This window comes from Carettochelys insculpta, chromosome 2 (assembly GCF_033958435.1).
Source record: "Carettochelys insculpta isolate YL-2023 chromosome 2, ASM3395843v1, whole genome shotgun sequence".
NCBI classification, from domain to species: Eukaryota; Metazoa; Chordata; order Testudines; family Carettochelyidae; genus Carettochelys; species Carettochelys insculpta.
Genome location: NC_134138.1, coordinates 181,594,152 through 181,610,676, shown reverse-complemented (window position 1 = coordinate 181,610,676; position 16,525 = coordinate 181,594,152). Strand labels below are relative to the sequence as shown.

Genomic DNA, 16,525 nt, shown 5'->3' with positions numbered 1-16,525 from the left:
TCTGCTGAGGTTTTAGCTGCCCGTATCATTTCAAGTGATCTCATACAACACGTGTGAATCTCTTATGCTTAACAATAGGTCCCACCTTGTAGTTAGCTTGGATAGTCTATTTTTCTTCTCTGCACCTAAAGAGGAGGAGAGGAGCTCTATGAATTGCAAGAATTTGTCCTTTCCCCCAACAGAAGTTGGTCCAATAATGGCTTCCCTTTGCTTTTCTCAGAAGGATCAAGACAGTTGTTGGAGGAGGGGGAAAGGCAGGATCTTTCAGAGGTTCTGTGTTGCCTATGAGAGTAGAGGACAGATGGTCTGGGTGAAAACATGAAGAGATGTCAAGCAATCAGTCTCTGAGTTCAGGCTTCAGCCTCACAGCTTTGCAATGCTTCATCTTCCAAACCTGCCCCTCCAGCTGCTACACCTGTACCCTTATCCCAGTCTTATGGGAGCTCTTCAGAGACAAGGTCATGAATCACACAGCTTTACTTGCTGAGCACCCACCACCCTTGTAATTATTCTCCTCTGGTGCTGTAGGCACTGTGTTGTAGATGGCCACGCAGCTGGAATGAGCATGTCCCACTATAGAAATCTAATGGTTTCTGAGTGGGCCAGCTCCATGGGTTGGGAAGCACCAACTAGCTGTTGATATCAGCAAGGCTGATCAGCTGTGACAACATGAATATTTTTTTTAAATAACGAATGCCAGTCTGTGTTCACTGTAAACTGCGCACATGCAAGCCACGCAGGAGAGATTCACACACCACCCAGCTGATTGGCAGCACATGCACAGTGCGGCTTCATGTGCCTCTCCCCTCAACCCCCACTTATTCTCTGTCTTGCAGCTGCTCCTAGGAGGGACCCAGTGCAGAGTGTGTGAGGGAAAGGGGGTGATGGTATGAGAATGTGGGTGTCAGGGTGTCCCCCCTGTATCCCGACTCTGGCAATCGCTTTCTCTCTCTCTCTCTTTCTCTCTCTCTCTCTCTCTCACATGCATTGTCATACACTCTCCCTTCCTTTCAGTGTCTTAAAGGAACAGCACGTGGGGTTTCCCAGAAAATCCCCGAGCAGCAGCCCATTCACACCCATCTCTGTAACACACACACACACACACACACACACATCATCTCTTTCACACTCATCTCCTAACACATTCTTGTGTTATTCTTGTGTTATTATTCTTGTCGTTATTACTTGGTACTTCCTGCAATGCACATATATCCTCTGTAATTTTATTTTTTCAAACTGTTATTTTAGTATTTTGTCTGGCCTGTGCATTTCATCATTTTTATTTCTCTTCCACTTAAACTTAATTCTTGAATAGTGAGTTCTATAATTCCTAGCCTTTTGTGGCTGGCATAATTATCCATATGGTAAATGTTTAAACATATGTATTAAATCTAGGGCTTTTGTTTCTACTGATGGTACACGACAGCATCTATGTCAATGTACATCAGAGATAGGCAAACTCGGCCCTGGCGGCCAGATCCAGACTGCTAAGCATTTCTCTGTGGCCCATCCAGCTGATTAGCAGAGCATGCAAACTTACAGCCAGCACCAAGTGTTCAGCTTCCCCTCCCGCACCCCCCACACCTTGTTGTATCTGCAGCTGAGCTGCTCCTAGGATTCTCCTGCTAGCAGTGCAGAGGGAGGGGGGTGGAAGGAAGAGGGTAGTGCTCAAGTCAGGGTGTTCCCCTGCGCCAAATCCCATCTCTGTGGAGCAGGGAGAGGGAGACACACAGTGGAGCTGCTCCAGTCTGAAGCATGGATGGTGAGTGACTCAGGAGTGTAGAGCAGGGGAGAGGGGAGACAACCGAGCAGGACATACTGCCCTTACAGAGACAGAGGTTGGCTTTTCTCAGACACTTACCCAGCAGCAGCCAGCACACACACTCTGTGTCACTATCACCCATACCCAGTCTTGCCACACACACAGTCACTGACACATATACACTGCAGCACACACTCAATCTGTGTCACTAAGTCCATCTCTCACACAAAAAGTGTTTCTCTGTCATACTCACACACTCTCTTTGTCTCTCTCTCTGTAGCCCCAGACCCAACTCTTCTGCCCAAGGCCCTTCCTCTTCTGGGAGGCCCAGAAGTATCCCACTGTCCGTACCAAAATCTGTGGAGTGGCCCTCTAGAAAAAATATTGTCCACCCCTACTGTATGTAACAACATGTATTCTGCATTCGGATGGGAAAAAATAGAGGAAACACTCGTGCAATAGAGTATCCATCCCACTAAGAGATACTGCAAAGCCCCTCACACATCGGGGAGAGACTAGGAACACTTTCTTAAAGTGACTTCCCAGAGCAAGGTAGTCTCCCTCCAAATGGGGGACCTTTGTCAATGACAGCAGTGTGTGTTCAACTACCCTACACACAGATCTTTTAGTCTTCTTTCTTTCTTTCCTTGCATTGCAGGTTAAATTGAGGGGAGAAGAGTAAATGAAATATGTAGCTGGGTAATAAACTTCTACTATTCCCTCAGAAAACATTTTCTCTTCCTCGTCTCCTACTTACTGTAGAGATACAGATTCTTATTTAAACAAGCAAGACTGAAATTGCTATTCTCTAATTATAGGCTTTAAAATGGCATGAAGGTTGGTTTGGGTTCTTCTAGTAAAACATCATTTGGTGCTCTTCAGAGTGCCAAGCTAGGAGAGGCAATGTGTGGCTTCAGCAGTCCTCCTTTCCGTGGCAGGAAAATAAGATGGGTGTTACTCTGATACTTTGTATGGAGAACATGGTCACAGATCACATCCATCAGGGCATTTTCCTGAGGGCTAACCAGATTTCTGAAAATGTGTATCATGCAAAATAGATAATAACCACAAACAGGTCTATGAGGATTTGGTCACCTTTTCTCTTCAAACCCACCATAGTGGGGCAAAGTGGGAATCTGACTTGCACATGCAGTTTTGTTTATAGTGGTAAGAACTTGCAATAGTTTGTTTTAATTATCATTTTCTTCAAAAGGTGTCAAGTTACCATAATTCTAGAAACCTTTTGCAGTGAATTGGATAGAGGTTGTAATTTACACAAGACCTTAATGACTGCATATAAGTTTTTTTGTTGTTGCTGTGCTGTCAGTTAACTGATTGCCAGTTGAGCTGAACTAATATTATCATACATTTAATGTAAACAGTCACCATTTAATCCATGAGGCTAAACTCTCTTGGGCGAGCCACAAACAACCAGAAACAAACATTGGTGAGTGTCTGAACTAGACATAAAAATTGTGTTAGCTCAGGTTCACAGCGCATTTAGGCCAGGTCAACACTTGCAAGCTCACAGCTGTGCTGCTGCAAGAGAGCTTGTGTAACCAAGTTATGCTGATGAGAGTGCTCTCCTGTTGATATAATAAAGCCAGATCAATAAGGGTTGACTCTGGTGGTGGGCGAGTGTCTTCTGTTGACATCAGACTGGACGTAAGTGCTTACATGCGTAAAGCTTGTGTTACTCAGGAGTGTGTTTTTTCATACTACTGAGCATCAAAAGTTTTGCCAGTGTAAGTGCTATGGTGGACATGGGCCTAAGTTGTGTCTCTCAGCTCTTCTAGACAATTGTACTCCTTACAGGAGTCTGATTTTTCTTGAGCACCCCAAAGTTATACCTCACTTAAAAACTACAGGTTGAACCTCTCTCATCCAGCACCCAGGGACCTGACCGGTGCTGGATGAGAGAATTTGCCAAAGGGCAGGAGGTCAATATTTTCTAGCACACTACCAACACTTCCATTGCTGACAGAGCTCTGAGAAAACATATAGGGGTAAATTATAGCTAAATAACACCACAGAACACAGAGCCAAAATCTGGTGGCTGGAAACAACTTTATGGGACCACAGGAAACTTGGCCACACCCATGATAAGTAGTCATCTGGCTAACTAAAATCATGCCGAATTATGGATGATGCTGGATGAGAGAGTTCTGAATTAGAGAGGTTCAACCAGTACTTGCTTACCAAATCAGACAAAAACGCAAATGTCACAGCACACCCTTACTAAACAATTGCTTACTTTCTCATTTATATTGTACTGGAATGTACAGTGCTTTTCTGTAAGCCAAAGAGGAGACAGTACTCAGCCAGCTCCGCACCCCTAGCCAATCCCATAGCTGGGGCTGCTAAGGTGCCAGTACTTGGTACTGGCAAATACCACCATAAAGCTACATCTCCACTGGGACGCTACATCAAAATAGCTTATTTGTAGCGAAATCGAAATAAGCTATTTCGATGAATAGCATCTACATGTCCTCCAGGGCTGGTGCCGTCAACGTTCAACATCGCCGTTGGGCAGCACCACATCGAAATAGGAGCCGCGAGGAAACGTCTACACACCAAAGCAGCCCACATCGAAATAAGGGTGCCAGGAACAGCTGCAGACAGGGTCACAGGGCGGACTAGCGCTTCCGGGGCAACAGCTAGCCGCTCCCTTAAAGGGCCCCTCCCAGACACACTCATAAGAACATAAGAATGGCCATACTGGGTCAGACCAAAGGTCCATCCAGCCCAGTATCCCATCTGCCGACAGTGGCCAATGCCGGGTGCCCCAGAGAAGGAGAACAGAAGACAATGATCAAGTGATTTATCTCCTGCCATCCATCTCCTGCCCTTGTACTGAAGGCTAGGGCACCATACTTTACCCCTGGCTAATAGCCATTTATGGACCTAACCTGCAAAAATTTATCGAGCTCTTTTTTAAACCCTAATAGAGTCCTGGCCTTCACAGCCTCCTCCGGCAAGGAGTTCCACAGGTTGACTGTGCGCTGTGTGAAGAAAAATTTCCTTTTATTAGTTTTGAACCTACTACCCATCAATTTCATTTGGTGTTCCCTAGTTCTTGTATTATGGGAAAAGGTAAATAATTTTTCTATATTCACTTTCTCCACACCATTCATGATTTTATATACCTCTATCATATCGCCCCTCAATCACCTCTTTTCCAGACTGAAAAGTCCCAGTTTCTCTAGCCTCTCCCCATATGGGACCCGTTCCAAACCCCTAATCGTCTTGGTCGCCCTTTTCTGAACCTTTTCTAATGCCAATATATCTTTTTTGAGGTAAGGAGACCACATCTGCACACAGTACTCAAGATGTGGGCGTACCATAGTTTTATATAGGGGAAGTATGATATCTTTTGTCTTATTATCTATCCCTTTTTTAATAATTCCTAACATCCTATTTGCTTTACTAACTGCCGCTGCACACTGCATGGATGTCTTCAGAGAACTATCCACTATAACTCCAAGATCCCTTTCCTGATCTGTCGTAGCTAAATTTGACCCCATCATGTAATACGTGTAATTTGGGTTATTTTTTCCAATGTGCATTACCTTACACTTACCCACATTAAATTTCATTTGCCATTTTGCTGCCCAATCACTCAGTTTGCTGAGATCTTTTTGTAGTTCTTCACAATCCCTTTTGGTTTTGACTGTCCTGAACAACTTGGTGTCATCTGCAAACTTTGCCACCTCACTGCTTACCTCATTTTCTAGATCATTGATGAACAAGTTGAACAGGATCGGTCCCAGGACTGACCCCTGGGGAACACCACTAGTTACCCCACTCCATTGTGAAAATTTACCATTTATTCCAACCCTTTGTTTTCTGTCTTTTAACCAATTCCCGATCCATGAAAGGATCTTTCCTCCTATCCCATGACCGCCTAATTTACATAAAAGCCTTTGGTGTGGGACCGTGTCAAAGGCTTTCTGGAAATCTAGGTATATTATGTCCACTGGGTGCCCCTTGTCCGCATGTTTATTAACCCCTTCAAAGAATTCTAATAGATTAGTTAGACACGACTTCTCTCTGCAGAAACCATGCTGACTTTTGCCCAACAATTTGTGCTCTTCTACGTGCCTTGCAATTTTATCCTTTACTATTGTTTCTACTAATTTGCCTGGTACTGATGTTAGACTTATCAGTCTATAATTGCCAGGGTCTCCTCTGGAGCCTTTTTTAAATATTGGCGTTATATTGGCCTCCTTCCAGTCATTGGGTACCGAAGCGGATTTAAAGGATAGGTTACAAACTCAGCCTGCACAGCACTCAGCCTGCACAGCACGCGGTCTGCAGAGCCACAGGCACGCACACCCCGTGGAAGCAGCATGGACCCCCAGCAGCAGCAGCAGCAGCAGCAGCAGCAGCCAGAGGCCCACATACCCACCCCTGCAGGACCAGTGGCTGCCCTGCTCAGTGCTATGCAGGAGGCAGCTGACCATCTTTTATTTCAGGAAGAGGAGCTGTCCTCAGGGGATGAGGAAGCAGCCCCAGACCTTGCTGCCCTTCCAGCACCCCCTCCTCCGCCGCACACGCCGCTGGCTGTGGAGATACCCCATGAGCACGGACTGGTGGGAGCGGCTGGTGCTCGGTGAGTGGGACAATGACCGCTGGCTCCGGAACTTCCGGATGAGCCGACAAACATTCCTGGAGCTCTGTCAGTGGCTCACCCCTGCCTTACGGCACCAGGACATCCCCATGCGACGTGCCCTGACAGTAGAGTAACAGGTTGGCATCGCTGTCTGGAAGCTGGCCACTCCAGACAGCTACCGATCCATAGGGCAGCAGTTCGGCGTGGGCAAGGCCACCGTCAGAGCTGTCCTCATGGAGGTAAGAAGACCCGGGGCGGGGGGAGCCCTGTGGAGATGGGGGGAGCCCTGTGGGGAGTGCCAGACACACCCTGCACACCCCTCACTGGTGCTCTCTCATGTCCTTCCCCTGAAGGTCGTCCGCGCAATCAGTGCCCTGCTCCTCCACAGGCTCGTGCGGCTTGGGGACCCAGATGCCGCCATCATGGGGTTTGCCAGCCTGGGCTTCCCAAATTGCTTTGGGGCTCTGGATGGGACCCATATCCCCATCCGTGCCCCGGAGCACAGTGGAGGACGCTTCCTAAATAGGAAGGGATACCATTCCGTGGTCCTGCACTCCTTGGTGGACAGCAGGGGCCACCTCTTGGACATTTATGTTGGCTGGCCTGGCAGCACCCATGACACCCGTGTGTTCAGAAATTTGGGCCTGTGCTGCCAGCTGGAGACGGGGACCTACATCCCCCAGTGGGAGATCCCTGTGGGGGACACCACCATGCCCCTCTGCATCATCGCAGACGTGGCGTACCCCCTCCGGCCCTGGCTCATGCACCCCTACACGGGCCATGTCACAGCCAGCCAGGAGCGGTTCAACACGCGCTTGAACCATGCACGCCAGGTGGTCAAGTGGACTTTCGGCCACCTCAAAGGGCGCTGGAGGTGTCTCCTCACCCTCCTGGATGCAGGGCTCACCAGCATCCCCCAGGTTGTGGGCACGTGCAGCGCACTCCACACCCTGGTGGAGAGCAAGGGAGAGGCCTTCTTGCAGGGCTGGGCTGTGGAGGCTGGCAGGGCCGACGTCCAGCCACCCGCTGCCCCCAGTCGCCAGGTTGAACATGAGGGGATCCAGGTCTGGGAGGCCCTGCAGTCCCATTTTGACCAGGCTGTGGGGTGAACGCTGGCAGGGCCAGCTGCTGGTGAGCCACCCACTGCACCCTCCCATCCTCCACAACGCTCCCTGCCCCCACACCCACACCACAGAGCACCCGAGAGCACACACACCCCCACACTTTTCTTTGAAATAAATGGAAATGTTGCTTGAAACAAAACAGTGCAATGTTATTATTAACAGAAGGAAGGGGGGAACTATGTACATGGGGGGACAGAACAAAAACTATTTACAAACATGGGGGGAATATGTACAGGGGGGGCAACGTCCTCAGCCCCGCACCCTATTGTCCAGCACCTGGTGTTAGGGGGCGCGACCCACGTCTCGGCCGGAGCCCTGGTCGAGGCTGGGTGGGGGTCGGGAGAACCAGCAAATAGGGCCGGACAGTGTCCGCAGGCCCATGGTCCCCCTCGGCGGCAGGCCCCAGGGTGGCAGACGGTGGAGGGATGGCAGGTGGAGTGGCAGGCAGAGCAGCGGGCGGAGCGGCGGGGTGGCCAGGTGCTGCGCAATCTGTTGGAATGTGCTCATGAAGGCCCCCCAAGCCTCCTGGCGCCAGGCCAGCACTCGCTCCTGGAGCTCTAGCCACCGCTCCTCCACCCGCAGGCGCCGTTCCGACACCTCCAGCTGACGGCGGAGGGTCGCGAGCAGCTGGGGGTCCGTGGCCATCCGCGGGTGGCTCCTCCTCTGTCGGCCTCATCCTGGGGCTGGTCTGTGCTCCGCCAAGGGGCCGGCCTGCTGGGAGAGCCCCAGTGGGCTCTCCGGGACCACGGACACCTTGCCAGCACTCTCTGGTCCCTCTGATGGTGCAGCTGCGGAACACAGGGGGGAAGAAGAGTGGAGACAGCCATTAGTGTGGGCCCTCACCCATGGCCCTTGTCCCCCCACCCCTCTGCTGCTGCTTCCCCATCCCCGTCCCCCGGAGATGCTGCTGCTGCTGATGGGTGCCCCCCCCCCCACGGGAGACCCTAGGTTCCACTCCCTCCATCCCCAGGGATGGGGCATGGCGCTGTCCTGCTGGGGGGCAGGGGCTGATGCACTCTTCTGAGGGACATGCCACTGCTGTCCTTGGGGCCATGGTCATCCAGGCATGTGGAGGGCCCTGGTCATGTCTCTTGTCCCCGCCCCTTAACCCCGGAGGTGCGCACCGGGGGGGTACATACCTGATGGTCCGATCCCACATTCGGGGGACACCCATTGGGTGGACGCCCTGCTGGAGCTGCAGGACAGGAGGGCAATGTGGAGCCCCCCATCGCTGGAGGACTCCCCCTCCTCCTCTTCCGGCGTCCCAGGGGTGGGCTCCTGGGGGGGCCCCTGGGGTGCGGGGATTGCCTCCGGGGCAGACTCTGTCTCCAGGGCCTTCTGGGGCTTGTCGGCCAATATGTCAAGAGTGGCCGGGGTGGAGGATGTGTGCCATGGGCCCAGGATGGACCTGAGCTCCCTGTAAAAGGGGCAAGTGGCAGGGGCGGCCCCAGATCAGCTGGCTGTGTCCCGGGCCCGGGCGTAACCCTGCCGCAGCTCCTTCACCTTACTCCTGACATGGTCAGGAGTGCGGGCAGGGTGACTCCGGCCAGCCAGGGCCTCGGCCAGCTGAGCGAACGCATCCATGTTCCGCCTCTTGCTCCCCATTACCTGGAGCACCTCCTCCTTGCCCCACAGCCCCAGCAGGTCCCGGATCTCGGCCTCCATCCAGGAGGGTCCCCACTGCCTCTTCCCCCTCTGGCTGGCAGGCTGGGAGCCCTGGGTCCCCTTCTGGGGGGTGCCCTGTGGGCACTTGGGGGGCTGGCTGGCTGCCATGAGGTGCAGGGTGCGGGCTGGGGCTGCTGAGGTCCGTGCAGGCTTTGCACGTGGCAGTGCTGCTGCCTGCATGAGCTCTCAGCTTCCTGCACAGGAAATAAGGGGGCGGGGAGCTTTAAGGGGCTGCTGCACGCGGTGACCATAGAGCTCAGGGGCTGGAGAGAGCGTCTCTCAACCCCTCAGCTGATGGCCGCCATGGAGGACCCTGCTATTTCGATGTTGCGGGATGCGGATTGTCTACACATGCCCTACTTTGACGTTCAACGTCAAAGTAGGGCGCTATTCCCATCTCCTCATGAGGATAGCGACTTCGACGTCTCGCCGCCTTATGTCGATTTCAACTTCGAAATAGCGCTCAGCATGTGTAGACGCGGCAGGCTCTATTTCGAAGTTGGCACGGCTACTTCGAAATAGCCGGCTAGTGTAGACGCGGCTTAAAAGAAAAAGCACTGGGAATATAAATATTGTACGTACGTTTCTGTGCATAGTATATACAGCAGTATATATAAACCTTTGTGCGAATATTTAGTTTGTATTGACTTCACTAGTGTGTTTTAAGTAGCCTGTTATAAAACTAGGCAAATATCTAGATGAGTTGTTGTATCCCAGAAGATCTGTGCCTACTCTTCAGAGTACATATTTTCCTGTTAAGAACCACTGATGTGACATTCTCGGTTTACATTTTAGATTTCCATGTTTCATACCACTTGGCTCCTTTACGGCCTCACAAGTTTGGGTTAGGATTCATTTATTAATACTTTAGTACATGGCAATTAAGCCAAACATACCTTGCTGGTCATCTGCATATGTTTAAAAAATCATACATGCAAGATACATAGTGAAAATGGAGATGATTTTCATTAGCAGCATATTTCTCCTCACTGGATTCCCAATGGAGGCTAAGCATATTACAACTGAGTAATTGTGCAATCCCTTGATTTCTTCACACAAAAAAGCCATCTGGTAATTCTTTAATCCCTGCTCTAAAAGAGCCCCATTGAGTAAAAAATGTTGAATAGACCACCAAGTCTTTTGGAGGCTTCTCTTTTCCCACCAGTGTTTGTATATGTGTAGCCATGGATATTTTGAGAGATTCCAACAAAAGGGATATGTGTTGGTCATTGTGACAAACGTCACTAATCTGTGTATTTCGGAAGTGGGAAGCAATTTTATGGCTGGGCGAAATAGAGAAATTAGCCCTGTCCTGAAACAAGTTTCAAGATCATCTCATTAAAAATATCCAGGTAGCTTGGATTGCCAGCTTGTGAGAGAGTATTTTCTTAAGTGGCTGTTGAAAAACACTTCTTAAATTTGAATACTATTTTCAGCAATCATTTTAAAAGGTTCCGTTGTTGTAGGTCAAACCCCATGACTTGGAACAGTTTTGGTAACTTTGCTTAAAAAACATTTCTAGATGAGGCAATTGTGTACAAAGAGCTTGGATATTAAACTAAAATCAGCCGGAACTTTTGCGCCAAACTCCAATAAACGGAACCCAAAACCTTTCGAGGTATGAGAAAAGTCTCAGTCTGCCTTTTCTTTTTTTTTTCTTCAAACAAATCTGTTCACCTTCTCACTTCCCAGATTGATCAGGGACTAAGCATGGAAATAGCAAAAATATCACTAGGAAAGCTTGCCATTTTCAGCCCAGCCAAAACCACAGTGTACTGGGAATCTAGTTTTAAAAATGAATGCCTGTGAGTATTCTGTCCCGAGGACCTAATCCTTCATTCTGTGGGTACTCAGAGATTCCCAGTGACCTAAGCAGCATTTTATCAGTTTTGGGAATACAGGATTGGGACCTCAAATTTGGATAAGCTGCAGACAAATACCCCCCCCCACTTTTTTTTTATTGGAAGAGTCTATTGTTTCCCTTTACTACAGCACTCCTTCCCTGTCTTCCATTATACTAAAGCAGTTAACAGCTTTAACTACAGGTTTCACCTCCCTCATCCAGCACTCTCAGGACCTGAACAGTGGCAGGCAAGCAATTTTTCTGGATGAGGAGTGGTCAGTGCCCTCGGGGCTCCCCTCTTGTCCACCAGCCCCAGCCACTTTCCAGACTTCCCACTCACTCCCTGACTGCAACAGCTGCCCAGTTGGCTCCCTGTCTTTGTGATTCTCTGGCTGCTCCCACGTTGCAGCTCCCCAGCAGTTCCCTGGGCTGTGGCTTCCCAGCCCCCCAGCTGGCTCCTCACCCAACCCACACCCTCCACCATTCCCTGGCTGATCCCACCCCGTGGCTCCCCAGCTGGCTCCTTGGCTTCCCAGGCGCACTGCTCCCCGACCAGTTACTCAGCCACTGGGCCCCCCATTGCTCACCGCTGGCTATCCAGTTACCAGGGCCTGCTGGTTTCTGTTCCCCACTCCAGCAGGGGCTCTTACCCAGCCCTGCACTACCCCCCACCCACTCCCTGCAGCATGGCTGGTAGGAGCTCCAGCTCTGGCCTGGGCCAGGCTGCTGGCCACTGCTCTGGCCCCAGTCCCTGCCCCAGTGATGCAGGTCCACCCCCAACCCCAGGACTCCCTGGTTCTGAAACACCCATGGTCATGCAGAGTGACAGATGTTGCCAGATGAGAGAATTCCAGATTTAAGAGGTTGAACTTGTATTAAAAGTACATGACAGGGTTAACTATCCTCTGTGATCTGGTTAAACTGGACTGTGCACCATTTGTGTAATTAATCTTGTCTTTACATGAATAATAATAATAATCACACAGTAAAAACAACCTCTACTGTGGCTTTCGAAACCACTCTTTTTCTGACAAATCGCTTTGAAAAGGGATAGTGATATTCAAATACATTCCCATAACTTTTGTCCTTTGAAAGTTTTTTTATAATTACATTGGCATTTTCTGGTATTTATATAAGACTATTTTACAGTATCAGGACCACAAAAAGTAGCCTATTATTGGCATACAACTAGCATTACAGTGTAAAGTTTGCCAGCAGGGAATTTTCTAACATCTAGTTAAATAGATGCTTCAGTTACTGTACATAAAAAGCTTTTGACTATATTAACTACTTTTTTTCTTCTCTGCTGTTGCATGAGGGTATTGTAAAATTCCTATGGTATTGGAGTGGAAAGTTTACTCAGTAAGCCTACAGTCATGTGAATAAAATTTTTAAAAGCTTGTCATAAAGTAGAGGGGGAAAAAGTAGAGGTAAATTATTGCAGTTGTGAAAACTGCTATAATAAGGTGTATGTTTCTCTAAAAATAAAAATCCACCATTCTCATACTTTTTAACCAATTCTAGATATGCTCTTTATTGAGCTATTAAAAGCTACATTAAAGTAAAACTTGGAATACTGAGGGAAATGAAAACTACTGTTAGTCCATGTGGCAGGGTATCTCTGGGTCTGGCCAGGGTCCCACACACCTCTCCCTTTGGCTGCGGGGGTTAGGCAGCACCCTCCTCTGCTAATCTAGGATAGGTGGTCAGTCCTTTCCCCTTTTGCCGCAGTCAGGCTTCAGTCTCGATGAGGGCGGGGAGCCCAGGCACTCTCCCATTGAGCTCCTCCCTCTCCCCCCTTGCTGTCTTCTGTCAATGTTGCTTTCCCTTCTTCTGGCTGGGTCTACATGGAGATGTCCTGCCAGCAGCTTCATGCTAATGAGAAGTTTCTCAATTGCAAATGGCTGCTCATTAGCATATTCTCATGGCTCATTAGCTTAGCTGCACAAGATTTTGCTGCTGGCAGAGAGTGCTGCCAGCAATAAACAGGCTGTGTAGATGTGTCTCTGATGGCAAACCCCCCTCATGCACTGAATTCAAGCATCAGGGGCTGGCGAAAGAGGGGGTTTTTGCCAGCAGAGGCACGTCTACACGGCCTGTTTACTGCCAGCAGCGAGATCTTGCATGGGTATGCTAATGAGTTGTGGAAATATGCTAATGATCAGGCATTTGCAAGAGTGAGACTGCTCATTAGCATAAAGATGCTGGCAGAATGTCTCCATGTAGATCCAGCCCCTCCATCTCCTCTCCTCTACCTCTTTATCTGTCTTCTCTCCTCCACCTTCTCTCCCTATCTCTTCTGACTGTGGTTGCTTTTTAAACCCTACCAGCACTCCAGCAGTGAGGCCAGCTGGGCCTCATTAATTGACTGCCACCAGTCCCTATTGCCTCCGCCTGGGAGCTTAACTGGCTCTTGCTTTTCTTCCCCTAGCCCAGGCTGTGTCCTGAGATTCCTTTTACCCTTCTGCCTGGGGTCAGCTGTCCTGACCCTGTTACAGTCAACTATAAATCCATTACATTTTCACCCGTTTTCCATAATTTAGCCTAAACTCCAGTAACCCATTGAGAGTTAGTATGCTACTGGAGATTATGTCTTTTGAATGGGATGTAAAATCACAATGCAAATTATTTGTCTTCATAGATGTCATGGAACTTTGAGATATTAACCCCTGGAGTTCAAGCCAATATCTAACTTGGAAAATTGCACATTTAAAACAAGGATATTCCTCCTAAGTCTGGAGTCACACAGATGAAAGAAAGAAGAGCAGGAACCAAGAAAAAGAAAGAGAAGGGCTTTGGATCAGATCAGATATAATCAGTGAAGCTACTAGCTCCACGGATTTAAGCCAAGTGGGGTGTGGTCCTTTGTGTACGCTGAGTTAATGAAAATGAGACAACAAAAAGGCTTGAGAATATCAGGGTGGGACGGATGCCAGTTAAAATGATTAATAAGATATAAATATATTTTAAAATAATAGATATCTCATTAAATAATTTCTAAAATTTGTCACATTCTCATCAGACATTTTCAGGATCCCAGAGTGGGGTGAACCTAAGGGCTAGAAGCTCAGGAGGTTCTCTCACCTTTAGTATGTCAAATACTCAACAAATGAAGGATCAGTGTGGCTGCCACAGGATTGTCTTCTCACACTATTTATCGCTGTTTGACAGTATGTAGAACTGGTAGTATAGACTGCATATTTTAAACATACTAAATACATAAAAGAGAACACCCTGGCCCTGATCCAGCAAAATGTTTGAGCACCTGCTTAACTTGAGTCTAATTAATGACTAGTCTCATTGTAGCCATTCAACGTGAAATTGCCATACCAGAAAAAGGTTTTGAAAGCTTCACTCCATGCCTACCTCTTCTATCATCCTTCTTTTTTCCTACTGGCTCTGTCCCAGTATTTAATTTGTCATGAAAGAGGTCCTGTAACTTTCCAGCAAGCCTGGAGGTACCAAAGCTATGCAGTGCCAAAGCCTAGAGGAGCCGGAGAAAAGCCTTGGCACAAATTAAACACTGCTCTTGTCCCCTGCACATATTTCCCTTCAGCATTCCATTTAGTTTATCACCACCTAATTCGATCCTTAGCCCACATCAAAAAACCATAGAATTAACAGGCATTTTTGTGAGTAGCAAAATGCTTTGTACTATTATTCCATTAAAACTTAAAGCTAAAGCGCCTTTGTTCTTTCACATAAATTATACAGGTATCAAAATATTCAGCGGACTATTGCAACAGAGAGGCCAGAGGATGATGCTGTTGTGAACAACAGAGTCGAGAGGCTCCCCACTGGAGGAGGAAGTGACTCTGAGACAGACTCTTCCCAGCCAAACTCAGGTATGGGAGAGGATGCTATTAGCGGCACCTCAGTGATGCTGGAACAGTTTTTAGAGGGGATGTGTTGAGCTGCACCTCCTTTATCATTGTCTGTGTTCCTCGCCATTCCAGGATGGGGCCAGGCCCTCTCAGAGGTCCACGTGTTTGCACCTGCAGTTGAGCTACAGAGGCGAAGCTGAATGCTTGCATCCCTAAAACTTGGTTGCAGATGCAAGTCACATGGGGAGAAACCCAAGCACTCCGACTTGTGCCCGTATTTTATTTTGTGGGCATAAATGTAGTTGGTTAAATTTGTGCCTGCAACTCAAGAAGTCAATCTTCAGCCCTTCTGAAAATTCATACTGTAGCAGGGCTGCCACTTAATGATGTCTATTATTGCATCTATCACCTCATTTCCTTACTCTCCTGTGTTTGCATGCCATTACTGGCTAGTCTTTATTGCAGGAAATAGCCTCCATGGCCTATGGTTCAGTTCCTTTTATATTTCCTGGAAGAGGAATGACTGTGCAGAGTGAATATGTAATCTGTGCCTTTTTTAAAAAATAGCTTTGTTAAATATTTAGTTTAGTTTATTATAAGTCCGAATCTTTGTTTCTCTTTCCTTTAAAGTCACAATAAATCTTAATGTATTCTTCTTGATATATAACCACTTTTGCATTCATTTGTATTGCAATTTTTATGACTCAGTTTAACTGAACTACTTCTGTATGGAGAATCATATTTGATTCCACTCCAATTAGTTAATTGAGATAGAAATGGTATATGATTTATGTTCTGTTCTATTTGTATTACTTGTAATATTAAGTTGGATACATATTTGCCATAGACATACAGGATTACTGACACATATATACAGTATTGCTATGGTTACTTACGTTATAAAATCAGTAATGGTGCCAAGGATCGTTCACAGAAATGATGGCTGGATTTGATTTAATATGCCTTTTCTTCCCTTTTTGTTTAATAAAAAGGAGACATAATCTGTGGCATGTGCCTTTTTTGTCTTTGCTAAATATATTGTTTGACAGGAAAAGTCAGTTTCTTTCTCATGAAGAACCATGGGTAAAGTACAAATAACTAAATGACTAAACTGTGGCACAAACCTCATTAGAATAAAAAAGTGATGTTAGTTTTGCTACCAATTTTTAATATAAAGAGAAATTAAAAGGGACATATGAAAGGCCACAAACACAGGTGCACTGTCATATCTTGAGAGGAATAAATCAGTTTAACTCCATCAAAGTCAGGAGAGCTGTATCACAAAGTCCTTTTTCAGAGTCTTAAGTGGACAGAATGATAAGGTGCGACTGTAGATAGAAAAGTGACTATCAACATTATATTATGTAGTTCTGTAGTCATTCTCTTGAGGACTTCCACATCAGACTTGTTCAGATTATAAAACAAAAACTGATTTTGGCTCAGAAACATCAGTGCTGTGAACTCAACCTAGAGTCCAAAACCTCATGTGCATTCTTTGCACTCTGAAATCATCAACTGGAAGAAAGATTCCACAATCACACTTTACCTGGCAATATTTGGACCCTATTTTCAGCCAGTATAAGCTAGTGTGGTTATAAGAATATAGCCCAGATTGTCTAACATGTAGTATAGAAAATCATCCTACTCTCCTTCCCATAGCTGTATTGGCCCTGTAGTGCTAAACTTAGGAAAAAC

General features: G+C 47.5%; 1 protein-coding gene across 2 annotated transcripts in view; it reads left to right on the top strand.

Annotated features, from left to right (window-relative positions):
* Positions 1-16,525, top strand: part of HECW1 (HECT, C2 and WW domain containing E3 ubiquitin protein ligase 1) — a 343,912-nt gene that overhangs the window by 248,028 nt on the left and 79,359 nt on the right. For both annotated transcript variants that reach the window (XM_074988069.1, XM_074988070.1), the window contains one exon: positions 14,721-14,851. In XM_074988069.1, the coding sequence (XP_074844170.1) occupies positions 14,721-14,851 (131 nt within the window). The remainder of the gene's footprint in view (positions 1-14,720; positions 14,852-16,525) is intronic.